The sequence below is a fragment of the Tachysurus fulvidraco genome, chromosome 7 (genome assembly GCF_022655615.1).
Source record: "Tachysurus fulvidraco isolate hzauxx_2018 chromosome 7, HZAU_PFXX_2.0, whole genome shotgun sequence".
Taxonomy (NCBI): Eukaryota; Metazoa; Chordata; class Actinopteri; order Siluriformes; family Bagridae; genus Tachysurus; species Tachysurus fulvidraco.
In genome coordinates this window covers 3,773,612-3,784,789 of record NC_062524.1, presented here as the reverse complement: position 1 = coordinate 3,784,789, position 11,178 = coordinate 3,773,612, and the positions used below count along the sequence as shown (strand labels likewise).

General features: G+C 38.2%; 1 protein-coding gene and 1 long non-coding RNA gene across 12 annotated transcripts in view; both read left to right on the top strand.

Annotated features, from left to right (window-relative positions):
* The first annotated feature begins 1,676 nt into the window (after positions 1-1,676).
* Positions 1,677-11,178, top strand: part of LOC113662791 (nuclear body protein SP140-like protein) — a 34,296-nt gene continuing 24,794 nt past the window's right edge. The window contains exons 1-5 of one of the 11 annotated variants that reach the window (XM_047816797.1): positions 1,677-1,784; positions 1,911-2,092; positions 2,718-2,892; positions 6,723-6,920; positions 8,752-8,832. In XM_047816797.1, coding sequence (XP_047672753.1) covers positions 1,949-2,092; positions 2,718-2,892; positions 6,723-6,920; positions 8,752-8,832 — 598 coding nt within the window. In that variant the 5' untranslated portion in view covers positions 1,677-1,784; positions 1,911-1,948. Of the gene's footprint in view, positions 2,093-2,717; positions 2,893-2,985; positions 3,207-5,052; positions 5,646-6,445; positions 6,621-6,722; positions 6,921-8,751; positions 8,833-11,178 lie in introns of those variants that run through there. The other 10 variants (XM_047816798.1, XM_047816796.1, XM_047816799.1 and 7 more) reach the window with 10 other exon arrangements.
* LOC125145272 lies at positions 3,213-4,437 on the top strand. The gene is made up of 2 exons (XR_007143620.1): positions 3,213-3,886; positions 4,168-4,437. It is a non-coding gene; the product is annotated as an uncharacterized LOC125145272 (long non-coding RNA).

The window sequence follows — 11,178 nt, the reverse complement described above, 5'->3', positions numbered from 1 at the left end:
GCTTCAATTTTATTCAGTTTATACACCTGAGCAATTGAGGGTTAAGGGCCTTGCTCAAGGGCCCTGCAGTGGCAACATGATGGACCTGGGATTCGAACCAATGACCTTCCTATCAGTAGTCGAACACCTTAACCACTGAGCTTTCAGTGACACTGACATTCAGTTATTTGTTCACATCAAGGTTTCACTTTGTTTATTAAACTGAAACTAACTTTTTGTATTTAAGGGTGAAATTTATAATGATAATATTATCATATATAGGTTATATTTATGTACAAGGTAAAATTCACCTTGTCTGCTTCCATTTCTTTCCAGTTATACAGAATGCACTGGGAAAACAAGTATTCATCACATTAAACCAGTGGATCTTAACCTTTTTGTGAGCACAACCCAATGTTAAGGATAACAATAGTTTGAACAACAAACTAGAAAAAAGAGAACTTTGATTATCAACCACAAACTGCTAAACTGATCAGAATATAATATTTCATCCTTCATTCATTCCTTTCATTTCCTTTTCATGCTTTTATGGTGTTGTCTTTCATTTTCCGGCCTTCTACACAAAGCCAAGGTGTGGCTCCATTCGTAAAGAAGCAAACATTCGTAAAACACGATAAACAGGCAGGGTCAAAACAAGGCAATAGACAGAACAGAAATAATACGCTCTGAATGCAGATAGGGCTAGCAATACTTTGCGCCATCGGAGAGTTCAGAGTGAGCTTAAATAGACTAGGTGATTACAAACAGGAAACAGGTGTGCTGAGTTGGTGGTGCAATGAACTGTGGGAAATGGAGTCCTCATGATAAAGTGCAATCAAATCCTCTGCAGGTCAGCAGAGGCAGCCCTCATGGCTCTCATAACAATTATATTATATTTGTTACTGTTCAGTAATAAAGTGATGACACCATGAACTGTGATTTTAAAAAAGAAATTATTATGGAGGTGGTGAAGTTTATCAGTAGTGTTTATTCCACTTGCAGAAGAAAAGTTAACAAATCATCACGTTATATATATATAGCCAGCATTAGCAATAGTATGCTTTCTGAGCTAGTTCTAGGTTCAGGTTGTTTACTTGCTATTAATTTTCTTTTAGATTTTATTACATTTTTATATATATAAATACATTAAATCTAATTTCATTAAAATCGAATTTCATTAATATTTAACAGCTGATTTAATTTGTTAGCCTTCTATAGCTTTGGCTAATATGTATATGTAAATATATATAATATGTATATTTTAATCTTGTTCTGCACACACTTTTATGAAAAAGACACCTGGTCTAACATTTACAGTCTATTAAACTGTTATTACAACTCTCCGTCTTCACTTTTTCAGGATTTCTGACACATGAAGCATGTGTTGAACTCATTCCAAGGCTGGATCAGGAATCTGTCACAGGGTTGAGATGGACATGTGATTACATGCATAATAGCAGATGTGTTATTCATCACTGGGGGAGGGGGGGGGTTATGGTGTTATACACTTTACTCTATCTTACAAATCATTTCATATCATTCTTCTAAAACTACAGGTTGGTAAAACATATAAATATAATTAAATATATATATATTTTTTTTTTATATGTAGGATGTCAGTCAGTCGTTGTTTATTATTAGAACAGTTCCTGTCGTTTTATGTTTAGGTTTCATGTTGTAGATCATTTCTCAGTGTTTCTACACCTAAACAAGGTGTGGTTTCCACGCCCACATCACACAGTTTCCGTCTCACACGATAAACTTCCGCAGTCAGTGTCATTGAGTCCTATCAGGGATCTACTAAGGTACAGTGTGACTTTAACAAGACAGGATCTGTAACGATAAATATACAAAAGGAAATAATCAGCTGGGAACTTTATTGTTGTTGTTGTTTAACTGGATCACTACATTACACATTATTGTACATGTAGCTCCTGTTGTACAGAGTAGACGGATAAACAGCAGTCGAATGGATCAGCTGAACTTTATAACTCATGACGAGTTGGTTAGTTTTTTTCGCCGTAAGAAGGCGGAGATCTCTTGTATGGAGGAACCTCACATCTTCCTGAGGCAGCTCCGAGACCACGACCTGGTGCCTGAGGATCTCTACAAGGCAAGAAAACCCTTTTTACAACATTTATTCATTCCAGAAGGGAATTCACCAGACTGACTGCTGAAGAAAACGTCTACATTTATAATATATCTGTTGTTCAGCCTCTGAATGTACCCAATGTACACCCATTTACAGAAGTCCTAATGGGTTCTGTAATGGATTAATAAAAAAAGGTTAAGAATTATTCTCATAAATACTGTCAACTGTTTTGTGTTGTTTTGTATTAGTTTGTTTTGTCATGTAGGATCTTCTTTCTTCAGTGAAGTGAAGATACTATGCCTTGCTTTATTTATTTATTTGTTTGTTTGTTTGTTTGTTTGTTTAATAGGTTCTCTAGCAATGTAAAAAAAATAGATGGACAGGTACATAATCCTGGACATTAATGCATTATGGAATGAGAATGTTAGGATTATTAAACTTAAATTAATTTAATGTCTTTTTAACTTTAAATGCACAGGTATTTGGGTGCAAATGCTTAAAGCCTAAATGCCTCAATATCTGTTGCACTACTTACACAGATGAAGATAAATGGGTTCCTGACTACTCTCTCTCTCTCTCTCTCTCTCTCTCTCTCTCTCTCTCTCTCTCTCTCACTCACTCACTCACTCACTCTCTCTCTCTGCAGATGGTAACAAAGAGAAGAAATAAGAAGAGAATAGAGGATGGTGTGTATGAGATTTTGGACAGTTTGGAGAATGAGGGAGGAGAGCTCGTCAAACACTTTTGGAGTTGTGTGTTTCAGGACCACATCCAGCAGAAATACCCTGTTTTCCGCGCTCTCCGAAACAGCATCCAGGACGGTCAGTCACTCCATCTCCACCTTTCTGTACTAATTTCTGTTGTTATCTCTGATGTACAGTAGATGAGAGTTTTTTCTTTCATCCCGAATACAGTCGAAATCACACAGAGGCTCTTGTTATAGGTTCCTTTAAGAATGATATAAAGATTCCTAATGCAGAGAATCCAAGCAGGGGTAACGAAGGTGAGAGACAAGGACAGAAGCGACTGCTAAAGAAGGCAAAAAAGAGACAGAGAGGTAATGAGGCAGATGAAGAGGAAGCATGCCCTTCCTCGAGGACCAGATAGAAGAAAGCGGTCACGGAGCCTAAGTCCTGTGAGTTGACACGTTATGTTTTGGGATATAATAACTTAAGGGTTAAAATGTCTTTTTCATTATATTGTAATTTTATATTCTAATTTAAGTGAAAATCATTAATCAGACTGCTAACATTTATCTATTGGTACTTAATATTTAAAGATCACAATCATTTCTTTTTTAGTGCATCACTATTATGTGTTTATGTCAGTCTACGGAACTAAACTTTTCTTTTTCTTTTTTTAAACCAATCAAGATCAAATTAACAATAAAAAATTATAAATTGTGTAATCCTAGTCTTTACCTCAGTAAATGTTAAAAAAAAACTCTACTACACTGATTTATCCAGTCATACCTGTATATAGTAATGTTTGTAGGAAGGTTGGAATGTTATAATCGCTTCATGACACTTTAATCATCACATGACAGTTTACATTACATGAAGGTTTCTGCTTACAGTGACTAGCATGAGGAAATGCACCTTTATTATTAAAATGGATGTTGGGCTGTGATTTGAACCACTGTAATAAAGCAAAAGAAAACAAATGGACCTCTGTGTATTCTTCTAAACCTTGGGCATAGATCACCAAACTCAGCACGAAACAGAGCGAAAACTGCAGAATTAGAAGCATTAAACCACAGCCGAGTTTCTCTGTGACATTATTCTCATTTTCATGAACACCGAAACTTTAAACAAGGTGAGATTAAAATTCATGGGGTGTAATGTTGCATGTTCAGTACAAGGTTCTTGACTCGATTTGTCCGTCTATTAAACAACAAGTTCAACACACTGGATAATGTAGTTTGTTTATTATTATAAAATATGGTTTTATTGTAATGTGTCTAACAATATATAATGAAATATGACTTTATTCGTGTGTGTGTGTGTGTGTGTGTGTGTGTGTGTGTGTGTGTGTGTGTGTGTGTGTGTGTGTGTGTGTGTGTGTGTGTCTGTGTGTGTGTCTGTGTCTGTGTGCAGGATAAAGAGTTTGGGAGCAAGATCATCTTTCACATCCAGCAGTGTTATATTTTTTATATCTTAATGTAAAAACAGTGTGATATTAAAATGAATGCCATTTCAAATGCCTTTTCTTTTCAGTGTAGCATTTTCTTTATACTATTGTTCTAACTTTCTGTATTTTTAAGTATGACCTGAAATTAAAACTGACGTTTTTCTCTCTCGTCTTTGTTAGTTCATGGTCCGACGTGTAAGTCTCAACTGTACAAATCATTAAAATAATAAACCGTTTGTTAGTTGAATTGTTTATCCATTTATATCCGATGTCCTGTTTCACTAAGCAGCAGAATCTATCGGTCGATCTATATTCACAATTAGTATATAATAAATATAAAGAAATAAATAAGTAAAGCAGAGCAGTTTTTACACGTGGGATTTATTGTTGTGTTCAGCTGTGTGTAGACGTGTGTAATAAATAACAGTTATCTTCATGCACACTACAGTACAAATGTGCATTTTTTAATCTTGATAAATAAGACACCTGGCTTAGTCTTTAAGGTCCATTAAACTCTTATTACACTGCAAACTCTCACAAAAGTCTCCATAGAGAAAAGTGACACTTTTTTTTTTAAATCTAAATGTCTTCCAAGATAGTTGACATTTAGTTTATATTAAATAGAGCTTTATGTTTATGCATTTCTGACACATTAAAAATTTGTTGAACTCATTCCAAGGCTGGATCAGGAATCTGTCACAGGTTTGAGATGGACATGTGATTACATGCGAGAGAGAGAGAGAGAGAGAGAGAGAGAGAGAGAGAGAGAGAGAGAGAGAGAGAGAGAGAGAGAGAGAGAGAGAGAGAGAGAGAGAGAGAGAGAGAGAGAGATCATTCATCTAAAGCGACAGGTTGGCAAAACATATATATAATTAAATATATATTTTTCACATATTTAGGATGTCAGTGAGTCGTTGTTTATTATAAGAACAGTTCCTTTTATTTTATGTTTAGGTTTCATGTTGTAGATCATGTCTCAGTGTTTCTACACCTAAACAAGGTGTGGTTTCCACGCCCACATCACACAGTTTCTGTCTCACACGATAAATCTTTGTAGACACATTTATTCGTTACACAGGTCTCTGTTTCAGTTTTTCAGTCAGTGTCATTGAGTCCTATCAGGGATCTACTAAGGTACAGTGTGACTTTAACAAGACAGGATCTGTAACGATAAATATACAAAAGGAAATAATCAGCTGGGACTTTATTGTTGTTGTTGTTGTTTAACTGGATCACTACATTACACATTATTGTACATGTAGCTCCTGTGGTACAGAGTAGACGGATAAACAGCAGTCGAATGGATCAGCTGAACTTTATAACTCATGACGAGTTGGTTAGTTTTTTTCGCCGTAAGAAGGCGGAGATCTCTTGTATGGAGGAACCTCACATCTTCCTGAGGCAGCTCCGAGACCACGACCTGGTGCCTGAGGATCTCTACAAGGCAAGAAAACCCTTTTTACAACATCCATTCATTCCAGAAGGGAATTCACCAGACTGACTGCTGAGGAAAACTTCTACATTTATTTGTTATGTAATTAAAAATTCCTATTAACTGGAAACTGAACGCATTACTTTCGTTTCTGAGATAAAGTACACAATGAGTGTGCAGTGTACGTGACCGAGCATAAACACTCCCATACACACAAACACACACAACACACTTACACTTTATTTTATATTTTATTTTACTATTTAACATTTATGAAAGCCGCCTTCAGGATCAGTGTTGGTTGGTTTTTTTGAATATTTTGTAAATTGAATATATTATGCATAATGAAGTTGTTCTTTACAAAGAATATAATAATAATAATAATAATATTAATAATAATAATAATAATAATAATAATAATAATAATAATAATAATAATAATAATAATAATAATAATATGCTGCATGGGACCATTTTCTCCTCCCTGGGTGTTTGATTCCTCTTTATGGTGTCACCACATGCCCAGGTTTCCTGTGACCATGTGTAGGATAAATGGTGTAGAAAATGGATGGGTGCATAATCATGTCCATCAATAATAGTGGAATAAACATCTTTATAATCAGATAAATTAATCTGATGTCACTTTACCTTTTAATGTTGAGAGCACAGGTATTTAAGTGCTAATGGTCAAAGCTCAGTATATACAGATATTTATCCAAATGTTCATTTTAATACCTTACTCCTATCTCTCTCTCTCTCTCTCTCTCTCTCTCTCTCTCTCTCTCTCTCTCTCTCTCGCTCGCTCTCTGCAGAAGGTAACAAAGAGAAGAATTAAGAAGAGAATAGAGGAAGGTGTTTATGAGATTTTGGACAGTTTGGAGAATGAGGGAGGAGAGTTCATCAAGCGCTTTTGGAGTTGTGTGTTTCAGGACCACATCCTGCAGAAATACCCTGTTTTCCGCGCTCTCCGAAACAGCATCCAGGACGGTCAGTCACTCCATCTCTTCACCTTTCTGTACTAATTTCTGTTGTTATCTCTGATGTTTCATCCTGAATACAGTCTAAATCACACAGAGGCTCTTGTTTTAGGTTCCTTTAGGAATTATATAAAGCTTCCTAATGCAGAGAATCCAAGCAGGAGAAACGAAGGTGAGAGACAAGGAAAGAAGCAAGCGCAAACGAAGAAGGCAAAAAAGAGAAAGATGGCTGATAAGAAGGCAGAAGAAGATAAAGCAGGCCCTTCGTCAGGGTCCAGACAGAAGAAAGCGGCCATGGAGCCTAAGTCCTGTAAGTTGGTGAAAATTTGATATTTTAATTTATGGTTTAAATTTACTTTAATTTCAGTATGGGGACAATAATTGGAGAGTCACCTCATGAGCTCATGGTTTAGAAAAAGAATGTCTAAAAGTTCACCTGCATGAGGGATAGACACTGAGGTGTTTGGGGTATTTATATAAATGAAATTATACAAAAGATACTAAATGAAACAGGTAGCAGTGAACAGGTAGCAGTGAACAGGTAGTAGTGAACAGGTAGCAGTGAACAGGTAGCAGTGAACAGGTAGTAGTGAACAGGTAGCAGTGACCAGGTACTGTAGCAGTGAACAGGTAGCAGTGACCAGGTACTGTAGCAGTGAACAGGTAGCAGTGAACAGGTAGTATTGAACAGATAGCAGTGAACAGGTAGCAGTGAACAGATAGCAGTGAACAGGTAGCAGTGAACAGATAGCAGTGAACAGGTAGCAGTCAACAGGTAGCAGTCAACAGATAGCAGTGAAAAGGTAGCAATGAACAGGTAGTAGTGAACAATTAGCAGTGAACAGGTAACAGTGAACAGATAGCAGTGAACAGGTACTGTAGCAGTGAACAGGTAGCAGTCAACAGATAGCAGTGAAAAGGTAGCAATGAACAGGTAGTAGTGAACAATTAGCAGTGAACAGGTAACAGTGAACAGATAGCAGTGAACAGGTCGTAGGGAACAGCTAGCAATGAACAGGTTGCAATGAACAGATAGCAGTGAACAGATAGCAGTGAACAGGTAGCAGTGAACAGTTAGCAGTGAACAGGTAGTATTGAACAGATAGCAGTGAACAGGTAGTATTGAACAGATAGCATTGAACAGGTAGCAGTGAACAGGTAGCAGTCAACAGATAGCAGTGAACAGGTAGCAGTGAACAGGTACTGTAGCAGTGAACAGGTAGCAGTGAGCAGGTAGCAGTGAACAGATAGCAGTGAACAGGTAGCAGTGAACAGGTAGCAGTGAACAGGTAGCAGTGAACAGGTAGTATTGAACAGATAGCAGTGAACAGGTAGTAGTGAACAGGTAGCAGTGAACAGGTACTGTGGCAGTGAACAGGTAGCAGTGAACAGGTAGCAGTGAACAGGTACTGTGGCAGTGAACAGGTGAACAGGTAGCAGTGAACAGGTAGTAGTGAACAGATAGCAGTGAACAGGTAGCAGTGAACAGGTAGCAATGAACAGGTAGCAGTGAACAGGTAGTATTGAACAGATAGCAGTGAACAGGTAGTAGTGAACAGGTAGCAGTGAACAGGTACTGTGGCAGTGAACAGGTAGCAGTGAACAGGTAGCAGTCAACAGATAGCAGTCAACAGATAGCAGTGAACATGTAGCAGTGAACAGATAGCAGTGAACAGGTAGCAGTGAACAGGTAGCAGTGAACAGGTAGTAGTGAACAGGTAGCAGTGAACAGGTAGCAGTGAACAGGTAGCAGTGAACAGGTAGCAGTGACCAGGTAGTAGTGTACAGGTAGCAGTGAACAGGTAGCAGTGAACAGGTAGTAGTGACCAGGTAGTAGTGTACAGGTAGCAGTGAACAGGTAGCAGTGAACAGGTAGCAGTGACCAGGTAGTAGTGTACAGGTAGCAGTGAACAGGTAGCAGTGTGCACTACATCACTGTTGGATTTAAGTGCAGGTTTTTCTTTAGAAACCAGGTAGAAAATCCAACACTCAATTCCTGTGCAAGTGTCCAAGAGTGTTTAAATGTCAGGGTTATTTAAAAGGTGACTGCTGAATGGAGATGGTTAGATGCTGTGGTGGGGCATTCTGGGAAACGCAGTTTAAGGCAAAAGCCAGCAATGACGTGGCATTCTTCCTCTTAGCATCGCTGTTACATAGAGGAAAACGTCTTGTTACCTGCGGAGACAAAAGAGGCACATTGGATACAGACAAGCTTGCCAAAGGTACAACTTTATATGTATGTCACTAAAACATTATCCTAATAATTATAATTTTACATATTCTATAACAGGGCTTCAGACAAAAAAATCAATTAAGGAGCCATTGGCTCCTTTTGGGGGAAAAACCAGGTGCAAGAGCCACATAACAATAAACTTATTTTTTTAAATTACTTACTTTTATTCATCCTGTTGTGTGTACATCTCCCCTCTTTTACAGTTTCAGCATTTTTATCTTGAATGTTCTGGGAACTGAAGTTCATGTGGGAACTTAATGTCTTTTCCAACTTACAAACTATATAGGCCCTACTGTCAAAAGAATTTCTCTTGCTGCAGAATCCGAGCCAGTGACACCGAACATAATTATCTCAGCATCATTTTGCCACTGAGTGTAGTTTGGCCGCCTCCTTTTCTTTTTTGCAGAAATCCAGCGTTTGACACATGGTTCTGGATCAAACTGTTCAAGTGATGGACCTTCGGTGCCGATCCTGATCAGATCTTCCAGTGTTGACACATGAAGTGAATTGTGTACTTTAAATTTGCTTAAAAGCCACGTTCACACTGGTTAGCCGAAATTGCATTATTTCAACTAGATGCAAAATGTTCTGGAAATCTGTGCAGTAGGGCTCTTTTGTAAGTAGGACTTCCCACAAGCTGCAATAAGATTTATCTGAGAACTGTCCTTTTACAAGAGCTTTCAGCAATCTCCATTCAGCCTGCACAGCACTGATGTCACAACCATTTTTCAGCAAGATGTCTCGATACCATTTCAGCAGTGTGTCAATTCATTTTCTCCAAAAGTATATATGTCATCTGGCCACGAATCAAAAGACAAAAGACTGAGAAGCATCAATGATCTCTGGCCTTTTTGTGTTTTTGTGTTCTGTGTTGTCTCTGACTCTCATCATTTCAAACCTCATTTCAAGTTCCTTAACAGTAATGGCTACAGTTTTGTCAATGAGGTGGTTTAGTTCTTCACTGAAACCTGAGAGATCACAACCTTTTAGTAGTATGTTTTCAAAGGAAATGCCCATTTGGTCAGATGAGGGCGCTTTCTTCTGCCTTCTGGTCTGTTTTTCTCTTTGAGCTTTGTCCTGCTCCACCACATCATCATGCTGAGAAACTGAATTTAAGTTTGTATAATTGAAAAATTCCTCCAACTTTCCATTTCTCACTGGTTTGTCCTTCATTCCCTTGATTTTACAAACACAGGAATCAATAGCTGCTATAGCCTGAGGAAGAATAACAGAGTTCTTCTGAAGTATAAGACTCAACTTCGAGATTTCTCCAAATAGGTCATGGAAAAAGTGACAAAACACCACAAAAGGCAAATTTTCCATTTGTTGTGAGATGTGCTTTGCTCTTTGTGTTTTTGGATGAGGCAGCAAGGTGTTGCATGTGGAGGTGCACAGCTGTATATTGACCCTGGCCTGCAGTGACATCAGATGCAAGAAAAACAGAAAGGGCCCGATAAATGTGAGGCAACCACTGCTGGGTTTTCACTGCAGAAGGTGTTCGTATGGCACAGCCTAACTCCATACCGATGGCTTTCCATACTAGCTGTAGCAAGTCATAGATTTTTTTCAATCATTGGAACAGACTTCTGAACATCCAGCATGGCCAATTCCAGTCTATGTGGCATACAATGAAAGGAAAGAATGTGCTCTCCTATTTCTTCTCTTAAAAGAGCACCTACACCACCTGAGACACCCATGTTAACGGCAGCCCCATCTGCTCCAAAGGCTGTAATTTTCTTCTGCCACCAATCATGATCAGTTTGTTTAGCATCACTAAACAAGCATTTTATTTTATCTAATACTCCATGTGCATGGCAGTGTTCAGGCTCAGCTAAACCAATAAACCGGTTCACTGCTACACCTGCAGAAATGTGCCTGCAGTATGCAATCACATTGTCTTTCCCAGAAACGTCTGTGCCACAGTCAGTGATAATGGAGATGTAATTAGCTGTATGGGCGTCTGTCAGTGCATGTTCTTTTAGCTCATCTGCAATGCATCCTACAAACTCAGCATAAGCTGTGTCGTTGTCATACGTTTTGCTCACATCAAGTCTGTTTTTCTTCAAAAGTAACACCTGAGAGGTAAATTTTGTGAATGGTAGCTCCTCACATGCGATCATAAAAGGCTGCGTTAAACTTAATTTTTAGATCCTTTCATTCTTTTTCATCACACAGTTCGCATGCGTGAGAAACTGCACGTGCTAACGCTGTAGACTGTGGAGCACTCTTCACGATAATATGATCACCGAGCATTTTTATGCTTGTGACTATCGCCGTGTTTCTCACGGTCTCTTTTTTGAAATGGTTAGTTCCTGTACTGAAATCCGTTTTTCCC